At 39.5% G+C, this 21,189-nt stretch overlaps 2 protein-coding genes across 3 annotated transcripts; one reads left to right on the top strand and one right to left on the bottom strand.

Annotated features, from left to right (window-relative positions):
• Positions 1-3,509: 3,509 nt before the first annotated feature.
• mis12 (MIS12 kinetochore complex component) lies at positions 3,510-7,579 on the bottom strand. The gene is made up of 2 exons (XM_059346855.1): positions 7,139-7,579; positions 3,510-6,274 (listed from the first exon to the last, which is right to left on the bottom strand). The coding sequence occupies exons 1-2, from the start codon at positions 7,559-7,561 to the stop codon at positions 6,005-6,007; spliced, it is 693 nt and encodes a 230-aa protein (XP_059202838.1). The 5' UTR covers positions 7,562-7,579; the 3' UTR covers positions 3,510-6,004.
• Positions 7,580-8,363: 784 nt separating this feature from the next.
• Positions 8,364-17,103, top strand: ppm1g (protein phosphatase, Mg2+/Mn2+ dependent, 1G). Of its 2 annotated transcripts, none has more exons than XM_059356421.1 (14): positions 8,364-8,722; positions 9,008-9,144; positions 9,877-9,946; positions 10,281-10,366; positions 10,542-10,671; positions 10,919-11,030; positions 11,549-11,742; positions 12,068-12,252; positions 12,353-12,484; positions 13,211-13,313; positions 13,545-13,676; positions 13,868-13,997; positions 14,181-14,280; positions 14,751-17,103. In XM_059356421.1, exons 2-14 carry the CDS (start codon positions 9,034-9,036, stop codon positions 14,949-14,951), a joined length of 1,686 nt encoding a protein of 561 aa, XP_059212404.1. In that variant the 5' UTR covers positions 8,364-8,722; positions 9,008-9,033; the 3' UTR covers positions 14,952-17,103. The 2 variants fall into 2 exon arrangements, with proteins under 2 accessions (XP_059212404.1, XP_059212396.1); XM_059356413.1 differs by having other exon boundaries at positions 12,065-12,252.
• Positions 17,104-21,189: the final 4,086 nt, after the last annotated feature.

The raw sequence follows: 21,189 nt of genomic DNA, 5'->3' as shown, positions 1-21,189 counted from the left end.
CACACACACCATACAGACGGGTACTGTCACAAATTCCAGCAGGTACACACATGAGCTCACACACTCACAATGTATAAACTCAAACACTGACGTACGTAGGGATCTACTCATTCTCACACATGTAGACACATTAACACAAATATAAACTGATATACACCACCTGAATGTCAACACATGCACACAAAAACAGCAGCTTGTCGACTCTGTGCTGCTTAAATCTGAAAATGTATATTTTCTTAAGGTGGCTATAATACATTTTGCGATTGTCCCTGTCCACAGCAGTACATTGCTTAGCGCTTAGTGTCATTGTACTCCTGCCTGCTTTTCTTAACTGGGGGCGTGCCGACCACCATGTACTGTAGGTAATACACGGACTATGGATAAGTAGCTCTACCCCACTTCAAATATTATGAACTATCCCTTTAAGTGAAATGTTTTTCATACTCAAACAGAGCTTTAAAGTCACTGTGGAGTTTTCTTTCTTTCTTTTGTTTTTTACCTCTAGCAGCACTATGGAGCTAATTTTTGGGGGTCTAAGGGGGTCTACATTTGTTCATTTTTGTGAATTATACGCTATTCCATAAGGAAACAGATGTATGAATGATGTATAAATGCATTAAAGTCACTACATAAAACATATTTATTTACCAGCTTATAGCCATTTAAAAGCCCACCTAAATGACACATGAACATTTTGAAATGCAATCAACATTGAAACATGACTTAACTTGGAGATTGGGTTCAAATGTATCCGTGGTTTGCAAAAACGTGACGTTACAATGCCAAAGTTTGATTCTGTCTAGTTAGTAGCCTTTCTCATCAATGCCTGCCTTAACTCGAGTCGGCATAAAGGACCACAGAGGACGCTGAAGAACTCATACAGTTCCTTTCCTTTTATTGAACCAGGATGGTTAGTTATAGGTACAGTATAGGTTGACAACATTGAAGAAAAAAGACAAACATCATGAGAATTAAATCAGTCAGTCAATGCAGTCAATAACTAAACTCTCTCCAGTCAATATTCAAAACTTAGCAATTAATTGTTAATTCTGCATATTAAAGACAAACCACACTTGAGAAACTGGATTTAACCGATTTTATAACTTTCAGTTAATTTGAGCAATTTCATGAAATCTCAATTACGTCAAACTTAAACTGTGCTAACTTATCTTTTTAAATACATTTATTGCACCTACAATGTTTAAATTAAACTGCTCTTTTAAACAGGTTTATACATTTAATTAATTTATCTAATTTATGTGTTTTAACCACCTATGAAATTACTTTTGATCCAATTTTTAAACTTTGTTGATTGAGTTCATGGTGTTAGAAATCATTATCAGGCTAATGTTAGCTAGCTACAGAGTTGTGAGAGAACAAATTGTATCGGACCCAATGAGTCTTTAAATGACAAGCAAAGTTTGATGTTGTGGTTACATTATACAGACATGTGTGATGTCAACAATATCAAAACTGAACGTTATTAAGGTATGACAAACTGAACACACAAAAAGAACAAAGACAAGTAATTCACCTCATGTCAAATCACTTATTTTCTGTCAAGTTGCAAGTCAACAAAACAGGGAACGAAAACAAAAAAGTAAACCCAAGTGATCTTTGAAAACACCTGAAAATACAGTGTGTGGTATTCACATGCAAACAGTGAACACCTCAAGTCTCAGTGCCAAAGCTGTTTAGGACAGCAGTGTGAAAGTTTGGGACTCTGCTGTAAAGTGAAGACACTTTCCTCCTCAACCTTCTGTCTCTGTTGTGTCTCTTCTCCCCTCAGACACAAACACTCTCACTTTTTCAACACACTCACTGACACTTGTTTGGCGCTCTCTCTTGCTGATTAGACCCTCCTTTTCCTTCTGATTACTTTATTTTCTCTCTCTGTCAGCAGACATACAGAGTGTGTACAGCCAGTGGACAGCTGCATACAGCTGTTTCCTCGCCGTGTTTGACGACATCTTTTATAGGCTTAAGAAGCTATAACACACACACAGAGGCCAGAGTTGTGGATTTATTGTAACTTTGTTCTCACAAATAGAGAAAAGACAGACAGCTGTGGTCCCATGTGCACACCTTGTTACTATACAGAAATAGGAGGTGGTTCTGAGCAGAAAATCAGAAGATAGGATTTTAAAGAGCTAAATATCCAACATGAAGGCTGGAGGTTCTGCATGGTTAGACTGCTGAAAACATAATCCATGACCACAGGTTACCATCTCCTGGTGTTACTATCCAACTCTGGCTGTCAGTGGAGAAAATATGGTGTAATCTCTCAATTTATCCTCATCAGATAAAATTAAAGACAAACTGAATTCCTCAGATGGAATATCTTATGTTGGATAAATCAGCAGTAAACAGTCAGAGTCAGATAACAAAACAACTATTCCACTTAACAGCACTGATCCAACTGAACACATTTTTCCAAAACAATCTACTTCTTTATCAGCTAGTGCAGTGCCCGTCTAGGGGCCCACGTTAGGAGCGTGTGCCAGTTCAGAGCGGCCCATTTGCTTGGCTCCCGGAGTGCTACTTGCAGTGTTCTTGCACACCGTGGTTCTTAACAACTTCACATTCAACACCGCCCTCTCTAGGGCCTTCAGCAAAACACCCATCAAGTGTGAAAATTAATGGATAAATGGTTGTTCAGATATCAGACAGACAGTCATACACACAGACAAACAGATATTCCTTTCAAAGCTTTTGAGCAAACTTTAAAGGTCATGTTTAGCAAAACAAAACAAAAAATCCTAAAAGCAGCTTTCTCCAGCTTGGTACAGATCTTTTTGTACCAAATATGTTGACGACTGCTCAAAATTTGTAAGAGTAGCAAAAAAAACAAAAAAATATGGACACATTTGAATAAGGACTGATGGTTCAAAAGTTGCATACTAAAACAAAACAAAAATTGTTATAGCACCATAATCTGGCCAAACTGCTCTCCCTTGATTCCCCAGCAATATAACAATGAAGTAGAGTACCCAAATGAAGTAGATCTGATCTGAACAACACAAAATATGCAGAGGACACACACATTCACATACAAATTCCTTGCTTTATAGAGAAGTCAACAATTTCTATCTGTGAAACTATAGTCTTTGTGGTAGTGTATCATACAGTACTAACGTATTAAAGTCCACTCATATTCCAATAACATCATGTTTGCTTACATTGTTTTCTTATTACAGTAGTATTTCTGTTTTCAATCTGTGACAGTTGAGTTGTAAGTGTAGATTGTTTTGGAAACTCCAGTGTTTAAACTACAGTGTCTTATTATCCCACAACAAACAGTCCTCTTATTCTTTTTATTCTGACATGAAGCATGATGTATTCAGAACACATTTGGAAGATGTCCATGTAAAAACAGCTCTATCACAGAAACCACTGACCAGCGCTTCTGGATTGGATTTTTTAACTAATATTGCCAAACCAAAAGAAAAACAAGTAATATGATAGTGCTGCTTCATTGTCCTTAAAACACCGTTTCTATGTTTTCCTCTGTTTTTCCAAACAGCACAGAGAAAACACACTCGTTAAAAGTGAATGAGACATCTATTTTAAACAAATGGTTTGATTCCTTAATCTGTATGGAGGTCTTCTGTAGGGTTTGCAGACATTCTTCATAATTAAATTAAAAGTTTCATCAAGGACTCTCCAGGCCCATTCCCTCAAATTCAAGGAACCAATATAGCATAGTTTAAGGCACAGATCAGGGTTAATTATTGTTTAAATTCTGAGAAAAAGCAGCCTTTTCAGAAGCTTACGGAGAACTATTTAAAAGAGATGCTGCAAGACAGGAGACACATGTAGAAAGCAGAACAAAGCCTATTCATTTATGCAGTATATCAAATGAACAGTTTCTATTTTTGCAGCTTTCTTGACCTGTGGGAACCATGCTTTTGTCATTTTTATAGCTATACAATGCAGAAAAAAATGCTCCAGGCAAAACACAGTTAAGCCTGTAAGATCATTATTCTCCAGAAATACACGTCGACTTACACGTAAACAGAGACTTCTCACACCTCCATCTGGACCGAGGCAGGTGGGGCACACACAAGCACACACTCCAGGAATGTTAAAACAAATGTTTAGTGTTTACACTGGACCTCTTGTTGTTGTTTACATACTTTCAGTTGCAATTGTTTTTGTTGTTGTTGGGGCTGTAAATCTGACATCAGCAATAACAATCACAGATTCTTTCCCCAACCAATTGGACTTTAATTATTACACTGAAAGGCTATAACATATGCATATTATGTCTGTTATTTTTGATCATTTTAAACCCTTACAGTAATAAATATATTTACTGATATGAAAAGATCTTATTTGTTGCCCATGTGAGTCTGAAGATCAGACGCTGTAATGAAAAGGAATGTTCTCTCCTTTATATCATGTTGAGTCTAATACCCAGACGTCAGCTACACACTCACAAGTGATCCAATTTGTTCAGTCAACCTTTCTAATCACCAAATAAGTGTTTCTCACAAATCATAATTCAGTGGGAGAAGTTGCTCTGCAATTATTACACCACCCTGCAATTATGCTGCAGTTTCCCCTCAGAAACTGTATTAAAATGAAGCAGCAAGTAGATATTAAAAACACATTCTGAAACGGCTGTGGTGAACTGCTGAGATGCACAAGACAAATATATGAGCACTAGCGCCCCCAATGGCCCAATCCATGTAACTGAAAAACCCAGAAACAGCCTTGTTTCTATCTCTAGTAAAAAAAAGTTTAAGACATTAATCCAATTTTACGGTACATTTTTATCAGTCTGAAGTTTGTCTATGACTTCTTTGGTGATCTAGCTCCAGAGGTGATTTCTGTTAAATTTGAGTTTAATATTAGGTGACACATATTAATGGTGAATTATGATTTTAAAGAAAGAGGAACAATAATAAGCTATTACACAGCTAACTCGTGCATATTCTGCACAAATCAAAGTCCAAGAGCATTAATGATTACCTGAACACAAAAGTACCATTATAGTGCCATTAAAGTACATTTTCATGCAAAAATGGCAGAAAGTGTTTTCAGGCTCTGAAATCTGTAGATTTCCAGTTAAAAAGATAAATGTAAGGACATCACTGTGGACACTAGGATACTGGGGTGGACGTTTTCAATATTTTCTGACTTTTTAATCAACCAAACAATTAACCAAGGAAATAATGGGCAGATTAATAGCCATTATTAACTAATGAAGACCGATATGTTCTTCTTGCAGTAAAGGCTACTTTCATTATAGTTTTAGCTCAATATATAAAATGAACTGGCAACTGAGTGCATGTATCAGCTTTCAACATAAAAGAGGTCCACACTTCAACTGTAGCTGACCTGGGTGAGTGCTGTTAACAAGCAGAGAGCGCCCTCTGCTGGGTATCACTGCAACACCTTAACATCAAGTTACAAAGTTACAAGTAACAGTTAAAGGTGCAATTTCTGGAGAATGAGAGCTTGATTCTGAAGATTGATTGATTTCGAAGATTGGGAGTCTCATTAGCCCAACCATTACTCTAAGGTGTCATTATTTAAGGTCCTGGATACGAGACTTAACAACTAACAATCTTTCTCCAGTTGACACTGCGGACAGGTAAACTAATGTTAGCTGATGTTACTGTTGTGTCAAAGCATACTTAGAAACAAAGCTTTATTGGGATTAAATAAAAGATACATGTTCGTAAAGGCATCAAAGCACAAGTTTTCATCATTGCTAGCATCTTCTTTTTCTAATGAATGCACGTCGTCTTCATGGCAAAAAGAAGCCAAAGATAATGTTCCCAACTTGACAAAACAAGTTTAAAACTTGGCTAAAGGTCTCAACAGAAGCTCTCTGTTTGATAAAAGTAATGCATGCTGTTTTGCAATATTTACACAATTCATTAGTGATTTATACAAACCGGGTTAAATCAGTGGGTGAAATTGTCTTCTAAAATAATAATAGACAAAAAAGTTTTCTTGTCTTTCGTGTCTGTTTTTTCACAAATTTGAGTTTAGTTCAATGAGGCGCCTTGTTGCAGACCTCCCCGACGGCCTCCTGCAGCTTCTTTACCGACTCCATCGCCAGTCGGAAACTTTCATGGAAGCTGCCGTTACCTTCCTTCACCCAGGCCTCCTGCAGCTCTCTGACCCATGTCAGGATCCCATCCAGCTGCTTCTGCACCTCCCTCTGCTCCTCCAGCTCAGCCAGCAGGGCCTGTCTGGCACAGACTTCTGCTTCGTGGGCTCTCTGGAGGTCAGCAATGGACGACTCCAGCCTCAGCACATCCTGGACAGACAGGGACCACAGTCAAACCATGACAGATATTAGTTTCCTGTTTTTAAACAACATATTAAGACATTAAGAGAAGTAAAGAAAAATTGTTAATGACTGCGCTGGGAAAACTGCACAAAAAGCCCTTCAAAAAACTGAAGCGACAGATTTAATAACTAACACATAAATTGTGTTACATTGTTTATAGGCCATTCAGTTTTAGACGTGGGCCAAGTCTTGGGAGACAAACACCAAGATCAATATCTAACAAAAATAATCTAAAGTCAAGGGGAGATTGCTTACAGCTGCACCTCAGTCTAAAAACTGTTTTCATGTGACTGAAGTTGCATACATCAGTCATGTGATGACAACTGAGCTATCTCCATCAAAACTAAGCAAATGCTGTATACTTGCTGATGAAGACAATTTGTCACCTTTATTTCTTGTTAGTCATAAGCATGGCATTGGTTTCCTATTCGATTCTATAAAGCTGAACAGGTGTATCTGTGAAGGGCTAAAATCAGCCTATGTATCTGCCTTTTTTACAAATCTGGCTCTAAAAGAGAAGTACGTAATATACAGATCATTTTTGTATGAAAATATGTACAGGTATGCCACAACACAACACAGGATGGTGTATCATAACAGTAAAGAGATTAAACTTTTGAGCGGACCTGACATTTTCCTCTGCAATTTAAAAAAAGAAGAAGAGGAAACTCAACTCTTTACCTAAGTCTGTGTTTCACATTTTCAAAATATTTACAGGCTAGGCCACGGAGTAGTTATATTACTTGCAGCGTTATGTTGGACTCTAATATCACAAAGTGTCTCTGACTTAGGCTTATAATAGTGAGCCCTAATTAACGCTTGTTCGCCCACCTGTATGTGTTGGGGGCAGCTCTTGTGTGACTGGTCCTCGGGCAGGAGGACGTTTGGCGGCACAGAGAAGCAGCGGTTCATCAGCAGCGCCTCCATCCGCTCCGACAGCTGCTTGAACCGCTCGTCGAGATACTGCTGCAGTTTGCGGCTGCACTCCCTGGCCCGGGCCCGGAGCTGCTCCTCGGCCTCGGCCGGCTCGCCTTTGCTCAGCTGCCTCACACACACCTTCTCCACGACGGGCAGAATGTCGTACAGGCAGTCCTGGAAGGCGCTGTAGACCCGCAGCATACACGTCTGCGGGGTGAACCCGAAAAACTGCGTCTCGTACAGTTTTAAAGTTGAAGGGAGGAGACTGTCCGCCTCTTCGTCGACTGCTCCGCGGGCGTCCATCTCTATCTCTTCTTCCCGGGTTTCCCGCGCCATGTTGAATCTATGACGTTTGAGTCTGGTTCTTCTTCTGATGAGATTTGTGGCAGACTAAACGCAGCAAGGCCGCACTGCTGCCCCCTACAAGTCACTAGTTAAACTATATATATATATATATATATATATATATATATATATATATATATATATATATATATATATATATATATATATATATATATATATATATATAAACCCATAGACTGTATTAATAGCTTATTAATAGCTTAAAAAAATAATGAATAGCGTTAGATCCTTATGTTTTTTAGTTATTGTTCCTTACCTTGTACAGGTACAAAAAAAACAGATTTTTTTTAAATTAAGTCTGTATATCTAATTGAGTCTGTATATTTTCCATGTTTGTATATATATATATATATATATATATATATATATATATATATTTTAAATATCAACTTTTTTAATAGCTTTTTGGTTGTTGGAGAATTTAATAGAAGCGATGTACTGCCTGAGCTCATTGTGAAAGGCAGCAAAAGATGGTTTTCTTCCAGCAAATTTACATTTATGAATATTAAATTTCGCCATCAGTATGATGAGGTTTATAATAAGATAGATAGATAGATAGATAGATAGATAGATAGATAGATAGATAGATAGATATACTTTATTTATCCCAAGCTGGGAAATTACAGTGTAGCAGCAGCATTACACACATAGACAATGACAATTAAATAAAAAGAACAATCTAGGCATACTTCAAGCAATAAAATATAAAATACAATAAAATATAAAGTGTCTAAAGAAGGAGTATGTATTAATAAAAATAATATTTTTTCTTTATTTTTGTTAAAGTCAAAGAGTACATCCCTCCAAAACAACTTAGAGTCTTTATCAACAGTGCTTGCAATAATACATTTCTGTTTGTGTTATGCTATGCATGTATGTTGTTGAAATGTTTAGTCGCTGATTTATATGTTTTTTTTAAATAAAGTGACATCATGACGTATGACGCACGTCTCGGACACGCCCCCTTGTTCGAACGAAAGGGACATGCGCGCGCGCTCACTTCCTCCACAGCTCCTGCTTCTTCTTGGTCTATGTTGATAGCGGCTTCTGCTTCCACACGTGTAATCCTTTTCTATGTCAAGCTCTCTCGTCGGGACCCTTTTATAAGCTCATCCTGCTCCGTCAGAATAGGTAAATTAACCCTCGGCCTTGTGTTTGATGTTTTTACAACTGCGCAGCCGCTCGCACGGCGGGGGCAGAGGTTACGGCTGAAGTTTAGCCGGGTTAGCACGGTGATGTTAGCTAGCTGATGCGTCCACTTTTTGTTGTGGTGTTGCTAACGTTAGCCAGCTAGCAACCAAAACTACAGCCGAGCTGGTAAACGCAGCTGAAGTGCGACAAATGCACAGGGGCGTATATGTGTCTCTTTATGTGGAGCTAAAATGTGATGTTTCCTCCGTGTCGTCTTCTCTCCAGGTGTAAAGCCATAGAAACCGACAACCATGGGGGCTTATCTGTCGCAACCTAACACGACCAAGACCTCTTCCGATGGCGGCAACAGCAACATGAGCTACGGCTTCTCTGCCATGCAGGGCTGGCGCGTCTCCATGGAGGTGAGACGGAAAATGAATGACCGGGATCACAGACAACCATGTTGCCGCTTCTTGAACACAACCCAGTGAGAGAGAGAATTAGTCTTGGGTTGTAAATGGCGGGCTAAAAGGCGTGAGGGTTTCTCTGTATGGGTTTGTTTGTTTGGGGTGGTTGGTATATTTCCACAGCACACCAAGTTATCCACAGTCTTGATCTAGCTTTTCCCTGAGCACCAGCTGCAGTGAAAGATTAGATCCATAATTCACAGTCAGTGTTTTTGGCTTGCTGAATTACATTGTACTCCCACTCCCAAAACATTTGATAGCATGTAACTGTTGTTAAACCACTTCTAAAGAGAAAACCAACCAATTGGCAATAATAAACCAGGTTTCAACAGGATAACAACCAGAAAAATTGGCTACCAAACAGATGCATCAGTATGTCAATTAAAAGACATGTAGGGACATGTGCAATAATATTACACAATACTCCCCAATAGCACGAGGGCAGACACTGTTGATGATGAAAGTGAGATGGCAAATATATGTATTTAAATACATACAGCTAGTGAAGATAATGTGTAGAGATCTATTGTTTGCCCTCCCCTTTTTGACTTGCTTGTCCTAAATGTACAGTTTGCTTTTTATTTTAGTTTGCCCAGAAGATTAATTCAGATTGTTGTGTGTTGATTTGTAAACTATTTATTTTGTCTGTTTTGTAACGTACCTTTTTTTGCCTTTGTTGTGCCACAGGATGCTCACAATTGTATCCCAGACTTTGATGAGGACACAGCCATGTTTTCTGTCTATGATGGACATGGAGGTAACACACACATACGCACTGTCTCAAATGTGTATTATTTTGCTGCATACATTATGGAGTTTACAGCATTTAAACACTTGCATAACAGTATTGTGTGACTAAGCCAAATCTTTACCTTATCCTAACATTGGCTATGCATAACGCACACAATCCTCAAAACTTTTTTAAAGACAGTTTCCCCCAAATCTCAGGTTTGTTTGGCATCACCAATGCCAGTCAGGGACATTTATAGATGAGGTTTTCCCCTTTTGTTGTTTGTTTTCCACACCTGTGAGTACTATGTATACACCCACTCCTACCACGAGAATGTATATAACCTGCTGTTCCCATTAAGGTGAAGAGGTGGCCCTGTACTGTTCAAAGTACCTTCCTGGCATCATCAAGGAGCAGAAGACCTATAAAGATGGAAAACTGCAAAAGGTGAGAAGCCACAGTATGATCTGTCTTAAGCAAGTTTGACAGAGCAGAGCTGTTTACAACCGGAGGTCTGCTACTCGACTGTTTCCCAATATCAGAATGAGGTCAATCTTGAACCCAAAATTACATTTATGTTGCTTGACTTTTATTGACACACCTACTTGCGTCGTGTTTCCAGGCTCTGGAGGATGCTTTCTTGGCCATCGACAGCAGAATGACCAGAGAGGATGTCATAAAGGAGCTGGTCCAGATTGCTGGGCGGCCCACCGAGGAGCCGCCCGCTGAAAAGGTGGCAGAGGAGGATGATTGTGAGTACACCCTTAACAGTGGAATTTTTGTAGTAGTATTAACTGTTGATGTGAGTTGTGATTAATATGTATCTTATATTAAACCGTAATGGAGGATTGACATTTATCAATATGCAATACACAAAAAAAGTTATGATTACAACAGATACAAAACTTCCAGAAGTGCGTGCTGGAAGATTAATAACAGTGTTTTTGATCCTTATTTAAATGACATCTAAATGTTTCCATGTCTGTGCCCTCCTTTCAGTGGACACAGAGGAGGCAGCTTTGCTCCATGAGGAAGCCACAATGACCATAGAGGAGCTGCTGGTACGCTACGGCCAGAACCGCAATGCTGTCAAGCATGCAGCTGCCTTAAGGTAGTCTTGCACACTTTATTTTCACTTTTCATACAAGGCCTAATGCTGATGTGGCAATGAACAAGTATATTGGGCCTGGAAGGGCCTGTGAAATTTGGACTTGAATTTCCTGGAAATGTTACTTAATGCAAAACAACAATTCAGTGGTGACATCATGCAAGTCAACGCAAACAGTAAACACAGATTACAACAGTCCGGTCTTTCTGGCTATCCCTAAATTGTTTTACACATGAAGCTGATTACCTTTCTGTATAATATCTCATTTCAACAACCCTTTTGAGCAGAATAAAAAAAAACATTATTGAAGTAATGATGGCATTTTTATTTTATTTATTTTTTTCTTTGACTTATTTGGGGGCCGAATTATCCATATTCGGTCCATCAGAAACCTCTTTCTTGGCTTTTTTACTTCTGTGTTTTCAGGTTTTTTTTGATTGTTGTTTGAAACAACAGCAAATACGCGTTTCATTTTGGCCTTGTCTTATTTCCTCTTTGTGTTTTTGTTTTGTTTTTCTCAGTGCTGCTGCAAAGAAGGCGTCCTGCTCACATGCTGAGTCCTCTGGAGAGAAAGGGGAAGGTGGGAAAGGACAGAAGGAGGGGGTAAACGGAGAGGTGGAGGAGGAGAGCAACGGGAAGGTGAAAGAAGCCGAAGGAGCGGCATGCGGGTCTAAGCTGCGAGCCTGTCGGAGAACAGGAGGAGGCAGTGCTGCAGGTATGGAGCTGGTGTTCAGAAGTCTTTAATAAGTACATTTTTGTCTTCAAAGGGATGGCAAGAAAAAGTCTTTGTTTAGTGTTCTAGTTCAAATTTATTTGCATATTAAAATGGGTATCCTTATATGTTATGTGAAAATGGAAAACGCTCTGCCTGCTGAAATAGTGATAATATATCTTGGAAATGTACTGTTTTGTTTTTAAAAAAGTCAAGTGAGTGGCTTCACAAGTCCATTAAAATTGTAATCAAAGCACAACATCTTCTACTTTACTCGTTATTATTCTTGTCCATCATCTCATGTTGCCCTTGCTTCTCCTCACAGCAGCAGTGGACTGTGGAGGGTCAGGAAGCTCCAATGGAGAAGAAAAAGCTGGTAAAGCAGAAGGAGACGCAGGTCCCTCCTGCTCCTCCTCAGCCTCTAAGGCTGCAGGAGACTCCAAATCCAGGTTTTTTGATGACAGCGAGGAGTCTGAGGAGGGCGAAGAGGAGGAGGAGGGCAGTGATGAAGAGGTGAGAGAAGAGGACCCGAATAAACCGCGCTATTAAGCTGTGCAAGCTCAGTAAATGTTGCATTGTAACCATTTTTTTGTTTGTTGTTTTTTTAAATTAGGATGGCAGCGAAGAGGAAGAGGGTGACAGCAGTGAGATGGAAGAGGAGGAGGATACGGAGGAGGGAGAGGAAGACTCTGAAGATGAAGAAGAGGAAGAGATGTGCCTACCTGGAATGGACGGCAAGGAGGAGGTGTGTATGAACTGGAAACAGCAGAATAAAACAATTTAATGTTTTAACGCACACCTGCTTTTTGTGATAAGTACTGCATCAACTTCCTAATAACCCTTTTAGCTGGCAAGTTGAAAGATGAATTGCAGTGCAAATGTCTTGACAGTGGAGATTAAATATTTATATATTGATCATTTGTTATTTTAAATTAAGTTTGATATTTATTTAGGTTTTGTGCAGAGTGTCTTCTCTGATACATGAAATGGACATTATCAACAAAATCTTTTCACTGTTTGTGAGTCTTTACATAATTTGTTGAACACGTCTTATAAAGTGACTTTTTTAGTCATATTGAAACCAAGATTTTTGCCTGTCACCTTTAAGAGCTGGCCAAGTTAGCAGTAGTTTATTTTCTAGCCATTTAAAGAGCTCAGCTGTACAAACAGGCTGCAGTGTGCCAGATGGCCTCTGTGCAGTAGAAGCCGAGTTTAGTGATTTGTGATGACTTTATGTAAATAGAAGAAGGTTTGGTGGCTGCCTGAAATTCTTTCTGCATGAAAATGCCTGAAAGCTTTTAGCTAGTTCAATTCAGTCATGGGGTGAAGTAAGTTGTTGGATTTTTTTTTTTTTAAACAAAGGATGAAGTTTTATTATGGGAAGAGGAATTTGTGTTTTATTGATGTTGATTGTGTCAAGCTTTATGGCAGTTTTAACAGTGCATCACATCTCATGTTCATGTATCTGCAGCCTGGCTCAGACAGCGGCACCACAGCTGTCGTGGCTCTAATTAGAGGGAAACAGCTGATCGTTGCCAATGCTGGAGACTCTCGCTGCGTGGTGTCTGAGCGTGGTAAGTCCAAACAATTTAGTGTAAAAAGGCAAAAATGTCTTTCAATTTGAATTAAACACAGGGACTTCAGCCATATGTCTATAAGCTTCCTCTACACAGAGAGTGTATTGTTAGTTCTGCTTTTTTAAGTAAAAAGCTTATGAGAAAACTTTTTTTATTGTGTGTGTGGTTTTATAAACACACAACATAACATAAAAGGCTTTGCAGTAAATTTTTGAAATATTGCTGTAGGAAAAGCTGTGGACATGTCGTACGACCACAAGCCAGAGGACGAGGTGGAACTAGCTCGCATCAAAAACGCTGGAGGGAAAGTGACCATGGACGGACGGGTCAACGGTGGACTGAACCTCTCCAGAGCTATTGGTAAAGCTGACTTTGTCTTAGGCACTCATCTTTGCATCAGAATTAAACCAAACTGTCAATAATTATAATTATTTTCTGTTTTGGGTTCCAATTGGCAGTCTAATATATTTACATACACTCATCCTCTGGGGAAACCCGTTCCTGTGAGCAGAAAGAGTTTCTCTTAACAAGCTTTTAACTCGGACTCTCAGGTGACCACTTCTACAAGAGGAACAAGGCTCTGCCTCCAGAGGAGCAGATGATCTCTGCGATGCCAGACGTCAAAGTTCTGACACTTAATGGGGACCACGACTTCATGGTCATTGCCTGCGACGGCATCTGGTCAGTTTAAGTGGTCATTGGCAGTTTGTCTTTGTAACTGATTATTTAGCAGGATTCATGAATAGCTGTAGATTTAACTATGAAAGATTTTCACACATAATTTATCATGTAATGCATGTTAGGCTGTTCTTCCTTTTTATTCGTCATTTACTCGTTTATAATCCCTGTTCGTGTCGTGTGCAGGAATGTGTTGAGCAGTCAGGAGGTGGTGGACTTCATCAGCGAGAGGATCAAACCAGACCAGAATGGCAAAGTCAGAGCCCTCACAGACATTGTGGAAGAGGTGAGAGAGGGATCCGGTTAGTAGGGGTGGGAACGTCCAGGCACCTCATGATTCAGTTTAATTCGGATTCACATGGAATTAAAAAACAGATTAAGATTTAGGATTCACTGAAACGGTGAGAAGTGAATTTGTCCTCTGCATTTAACCAATCCTTTACACACCAGTGAACGCACCATGCTTAGGAGCACATTTCTGCATCCAGGGAGCAGGGGAGGTTAGATGCCTTGCTCAAGGGCTCTTCAGTTAGATTCGAACTGCCGAATCTACTGACTTATTTTCTCACAGTGTGACTATCTTAAAGCACAGCTTATTAGAAATGATTTGCCATTTGTCATTTTTGTTGGTGTCACCCAACCCTGTTAACTGGTCTGGCTCGTGGCCTTTAAACCATTAAACATGGTAAATCACGTTTCTCATAAATAAAAAGGTTCATGCATGTTAATTTTAAATACCATATGTCCACCTGACAGCTGTTGGACCACTGTTTGGCTCCAGACACATCTGGAGACGGGACAGGATGTGACAACATGACCTGCATCATCATCACCCTCCGGCCACACCCGGCCACTGCTCAGCCAGACGACACCAAGAAGAGGAAGCACCAGGAGGAGGCAGGAGGAGCCGAGCCAGAGGCGAACGGGAACGACAGCAAAAAGGCTAAAAGTGACTAAAGCAAAGAGAAACTGTCCCCGAGGAAGCAGCTGGTCTCAGATTACCCCTGATACACCAGAGACCCATTCTGTTCAAAATTTAAACATTCACTCACCCTAAAACAGAAAAATTACAATTGCTCAAATGTCAGCTGAACTAAGATCACCATTGTAGTTTTTTTCCTCTGTTTTAGGCCGGTACTCACTTTAGCACCCTCTCCAGTTTCTTATCATTCGGTCTCGCTGGAAAGAAGCTGGACAAACTTTTACTTTGTTAATTCAGAAGAGGCAGACTCACAGGCATGCTGAATAGCGCATCACTAGTCACAAACACAACATATTGTGACTAGAGGAAAGCTGCAGAACAAACCAGACACGCACTGCACGTTGTTAATCTTTTTCCACACTGCAGTTTTCATTTAGTGGAAATTTAAGGAGAGCTCGTGTAGTGACCTCTGTCTGATGGCTGTTCACAATTTACAGTCACACATGCATTTTCATTGCACTTTTGCAGTATGAAATGAGCATGTTACTTTTCCAATATGAAATCGCACAATGCTCTCTCTGTGTTGCACCCAAATAACAAGGCATCCATTTTATCTCAAAGTGCCAAAAAAACATGAATTCCTTTTGCAGGCACCATCTCAAATTAACCCAGAGAGGGACCTGAAGTAGCCACAGATAGATTTACATTGCTTAAAGTTCACACTAGACAATTAATGAGAGGCTATTATTGTCTTTTGAAGCCCAAAATAAGGATTCAAGCTGCAGCAAGAGTGTGCGTGCTGGTCCAGTGTGGCACTGAATGTGTTGCCTCCCTTTTACAGGTTCCACTCTCATACCCCACCCTGAGTTTATACAGGGCCAGCTTTTTAGTCACAGACTCTAATAACACCTCTTTTCCACCAATTATTGGCTCTGTGGTGCTACCTAGAGAACCAGCCCACATCTCTTGAGTGACACCATTGTAATCTTTAGTGTCGTCTACAGAGGGCGGTCGTCCACAACGGTAGTAAACAATCGTAGCAAGATGGTGGTTCACATTGATTACTGTTCTTGGATTTATTTGTTTTAATCCAAAAACAAGCACGGACCAACTAGACTATTATGTGCCATCCTCTCTTTCCAATCTGCAGAATGTGACATGCCCACTTCTGTACGCACTTCAGGTAAAGGAAGACCTGCTGAATTTATCAAATTCCAAACCAGTGTAGTTTTGGTCAAAATGCTCTGGACGGTTCAGGATTGTGTGCTCGACACAAAACCTATTCCATGTTGGTGGAAAAGGGGGTCAGAGGGACTGAAGGGTTTGGGGTACTAACCCAGTTGCTTTTGTTTCTCATTTTTATATTTTCCCCATTGGCACCCATTCATAAGTGAGGATATTAAGTCTTGCTGGTCACATAACATCACCATCATCTTGCCTCTTTTTTTCATTCCTGCTTTGTGTCTTGTCTTGAGCAAAATCTGTAAATTTCCAGACAGAGAAAAGATGCCGGGGTTTTGGGAGTTAGTGTACTTCTCATCTGTAAGATCTCATAGCAGCATAATCGACTCGTTGCGTCTTATGTGTCTGTGTGTCCATCCAGACAGAGACACGGTTGAAGCCCTGGATGTCCACACAGCCAGACTCTACCTTCCTCCACCCCACTTACACTCCCTGTCTGTCCTATTTCTATGGTAACAACTTTTTAAGATCATCTCTAGGACATGTGTTTAAAGTAAAAAGTATTTCCACTCAAATGTTTTTTTTTTGTTCTTTTTATTTTTGACAAATCTGCTCTCTGGCAGTTTAAAAAAAAATTAATCATTTTTGCAAGCACACTCTGAAAAAGCCCTGATGCTGTAGAGTGGAGAGAATGATTACTTTTTGAGTGGAAATACAATTTGAAGTTCAGAGCACCAAGGCAGCGTAGCTGTTCAGATTTTTTTGTCTTTATTTGCAGAAGCCTCATTTAAACCACATTGTGTGACTGTAAGTTTGTTTCTAGTGTACTATCTTGTCACCATGCCCTTTTTTCTGTACATAGTTTTTCAATACTTGTAATTGAAGAAAAGAAAATGCTTTTTCTTTGTAATTGTGAGTCAATGTGACATTTTTGGTGCATACTCTTTTGACACCAGTATGTAAGTACATACAAATACATTTTTTTAAATAATGAGACAACTGTAATCCTGTCTGTTTTCTTCATAAACAACCATTGCTGCATCAACTTTTTATTCAGTTTTCGGAGAAGTCTTATTGTGAAATGTTGCTCATAGTTTTGATTTCTATTAATGGAAGTTAAATTTACCAAAACTTTCTTGTAGACACAATCTAAGACAAGTCAGTAAGACAATATTGGGGTATTTAGGCTGCAGTTTAGCTGGTCAAAGTTCACCAGAGTTGAACTCCATACGATGTGAAGAGGCACGTTTTCTTTGGCACCGAAAGCAAATATTTTGTTTTTGTCCCTTCGTTTGCATAGAATATTTGCCAGTGTTAATTTCACACATGTGACCATGCACATGGACAATTTATGCCACAGTGTATGAAATAGTAAGTTTAAAATAGTATATAGGTATATACCTATAATAGTATATACCTATATAAATAGGTTAAAATAGTTACAAATGACAGATTTTGACCTAATGATGGTGCTAGATGAAAAGAAATAAAGAGAACACCAAATTTTTTTAATTCATTGAGACATTGATGAATGTGTATCAGATTTCATTCCGTAGTTCATAAAACATTTCACTCAAAGCCACAAATGTCCACCTCACGTTTACTCTTCACTGCACACTCAAAGGCTTCTGTTTTCAGGTTGAAATGAGCAGTATACTTCAGTATGCCACTTAAGTCAATATTGAATAAATAAAAACATGAACAGCTAGGCTATGAAATAAATCCTTAAATTGATTACCTCATATTACTTACCTACTTAATGGGACTTTTGTTTCAAAATGCCATAATTATTTCCCAGCTCTTTTTTTTAAATGTTTAAATTATTGGGTGATGGCTATCTTTGGCTATTCAGATCAAAGCAAGTTGGTGTGCGGCCACAGTCCCTCTGCTTCACTCATCACTGCTTACATTACTATGCTGGGAGGAGAGCAGACACCACTCCAGAAACGAACCTTCACTTCTCAATTTCAGCCAGCAAGAACCCAGCACTGGTGGTCACAGCCACAGTGAGCTTGTGGCAAAAAGCTTTATTTTATAGATATGTTTTTAAATGTATGTATGTATTTGTTTATTGCTGCATTAAATGGCACTCGATAGTATGCTGCCAATAGAGCTGTGTGGACTCACTATTCATGGTCTTTGTAGGACAGTCCTGCAGGTGGCAGCAAAGCCTCCTGGACCAGTTATGCTGATGCTTCAATATTTCATGTTCCCTTAACTCTATGGAGTCTTGGGCTATTTTGTCCATCTTTGAATCCTTTCTCTTTGTAAATCACTTTGTGTCTTTTTTGGTCATTTGTGTCTTTTTTGGTAATTTTGTGTCTTTTATTGTCTTTTTTAGTCATTTTGTGTCTTTTTTTAGTCATTTTGTGTCTTTTTGTGTTTGTTTGTTTTTTGGTCTGCTTTGTTTTTACATCTGGATGTGATGAAGAAGCCATGCTTTGGCGCTTTTGGAGACTCCAGTGGGTTAAAACAGGGAGAGGTAACCACGTGCCATGAAGGGCAAAGAGGGTGTCATCCCAACCAGAGAGCACAGTTACTGATTTCACTGAATCAAGGACAAACTGAACAGTAACCTCGTTTCAGTAGTCATGTTTGTCCTCCATGACACGATCTCTGTCCTTCTCATGAAGACTAAGTGGGCACAATGTACTTTAAATCTCCATAGAAACAGGAAAGCAAAAGAGGACAGAATTTAGTTCCCATCAGCCTCAGGGCCTCGGTGTCCTGCCCTGCCATTGGCCGCTGCTCTACAGTCCTGGTGTTTGCTCCGCTCCCGGAGGATCACTGCTGCTGCAGGAACAATAGAAAGCGAGAGAGGAAACACACCCTGTCCTTGGAATCTAAAAATGTCATCACACACACCAGAATACACACATTTTGTCCCTGTCTTTAACGGGAAGGATGTTTTTTTGTTCTTGTCTGTAGATTAGTGGCTTCTGTGGTGTGTGTGTGTGTGTGTGTGTGTTCAAAGTTTGTTAGTCTGGGTGTTCATTCAGACAGAAATACAGACCAATACACACTTGGCTTTGTCTGAGCGAGATTATTTTGTCCTTGGATGTATAATGAATATGATTAAAACTACTCTGGTCTTGGCGAGACTTTACTATCCCAAAAATGATGCATGATTTCCTGTTCACCAGTCAATGAGCACCATGAACCTCAATATTTAGATTTCTATAACAGCTTTCCTGGAAAACATGTAGCTGTTACTCAAAAGACCACTGTATGAAGCTGTTCCTGGCTGATTTTTCACTGCAGTGACTTTACAAAAAAATTCTTAAGCAACTACTATGGAGCTCAATGGCGGCCTTGTCCAGCTGTGTGTGTTGGAGGCATTGCTTCTGTCCCCAGACTCTTAAACTTGAGTGATGGCTGTGCAAGAGAGCCACAGGAGTCCAACTAGACCTGCTGTGTGTGTGTGTGTGTGTGTGTGTGTGTGCGTGTCTCTCTCTCTCTCTTCAAGCCAACAGGTCTTATATAGAAAGCTAGACCACAATAGCAGGTTGTAGTTAGACACTGTAAGTATTCATCAAGATCTTTTTCAATCTCCAGCTCGTGCTCCTAAAACTGCGTTGGCCTCGTTGAACTCACATTGCAAATAATTCAGCAACGTCCCAACACACACACACATTCCAGTGGTCACTGTAGAGCAGTTTAAATACTTGGTGTGACCGAAAATAGTTAACTATAAGGTTTATTTTCAGTCACATACCTAGAATCTCCATTCCTGTTTCTAATTTTATCATTTGTAGTGATAGCAGTCGCTACAGTAGTAGTTATGATGTACAACCATTGTCCAAAAAAGGTTCAGATGCTGTAAAAAAAATGATGAATATAAACAGAACTCAATGCAGTAAAGAAACGAGACATGTAATGTTCAAACTTTTGTTTCGGTAAGAAGTAAACTCAGAATTCTTACTTTGATGCGTTCTGTTTTTATTTATATTTTTCACAGCATCTCAACTTTTTGGGCATTAAGGTGGTAGATTATTTTTTAAATACCTTAAAAAAATATATATAATTTTTTACAGAAAGACACTAAAAAAAATAGCTGTTGAACACTGTGGAGCCATTTCCACTGCAGAGTTGTAAATCAGGTCTGAAAGTGCACAAATATTGGACTTTATTTCATTAGCTGGACAAAAATATGACTCCAAATGGAGTCAGATGTTGCTTCACGTCAGCTTGATGTGTAATGAGCAACTATGGCTGATATGTTATTTATAATGATTGTATAAAGTGAGATCATATTAATGTTTTGTTTGCAGGATTAACACATTATCAGGAGTCTCACAACTACATTTTTTAACTCAGCTCCACTATTAATATCATGTTTCAATAAAAGCCCAATAAAAGGTCCAATTCAAATTGTTCCTCACAAACACACGCACACACACACACACGCACGCACGCATGCACACACAAACACACACACACACACACACACCGTTGATGAAGATATCACAGTCAGCTGTTCTGTTGCTGGCAGGATGTACCAGCATGTCAGTTCCAGACACATCCTCTGTGTGTGTGTGTGTGTGTGTGTGATTCATCAGCATCAAGCTAAGCATGTCGGACAGAAAACAGGAAAACTCTCCACATCCTTTTTTCCCCCTCTCTTCCCTTTCTGTGCCCCTCCTCCCATTTTTCTTCTCCACCCACTGTCATGTCCTGTCACCTCTTAACTTCCTCTCTTCTTTCTATATGATCCCTTGTCTTCTTCCCTTGCTTTCCTCTGTGTTTCCTTCCTTTCTGATGACTTTTCCTGTCTTATTCTCTCTCTTCCTTTCCTCGTATCCCATCCTTTGACAAATCTCACCAATGTCGGGTAACATTTTCTTCTCCATCTCACTGTGGGAGACAGTCAATGGACAAATGGTGGAAATAATGTGGTTACTTTGTTGAAAAGCTTAATTAACCATTGGATGCTGACATAAATAATGTGCATTATGTATAACATCCATTTAGGACTTTGGCTTATTTTAAATGCTATGGTTCAGTAATGGACTTTTGATTTTTATTCTAGAGCTTCAGGCTGCAACGATGGAAAAGGAGCAAAATCACATGTGGGACAACCATAGGCTGTGC

This window comes from Centropristis striata, chromosome 2, assembly GCF_030273125.1.
Source record: "Centropristis striata isolate RG_2023a ecotype Rhode Island chromosome 2, C.striata_1.0, whole genome shotgun sequence".
Taxonomy (NCBI): Eukaryota; Metazoa; Chordata; class Actinopteri; order Perciformes; family Serranidae; genus Centropristis; species Centropristis striata.
This window is presented reverse-complemented; position numbering and strand designations above follow the sequence as displayed.

Excerpts from the sequence above, each read along its gene's own strand:
- mis12 (XM_059346855.1), bottom strand. The coding sequence starts at position 7,561 with ATGGCGCGGGAAACCCGGGAAGAAGAGATAGAGATGGACGCCCGCGGA. Across the intron at positions 6,275-7,138 it reads GCTGCCCCCAACACATACAG|GATGTGCTGAGGCTGGAGTC; the intron begins GTGGGCGAACAA and ends CTGTCTGTCCAG.
- ppm1g (XM_059356413.1), top strand. The coding sequence starts at position 9,034 with ATGGGGGCTTATCTGTCGCAACCTAACACGACCAAGACCTCTTCCGAT. Across the intron at positions 12,253-12,352 it reads AGGAGGGCAGTGATGAAGAG|GATGGCAGCGAAGAGGAAGA; the intron begins GTGAGAGAAGAG and ends TTTTTAAATTAG. Across the intron at positions 13,998-14,180 it reads ATTGCCTGCGACGGCATCTG|GAATGTGTTGAGCAGTCAGG; the intron begins GTCAGTTTAAGT and ends TGTCGTGTGCAG.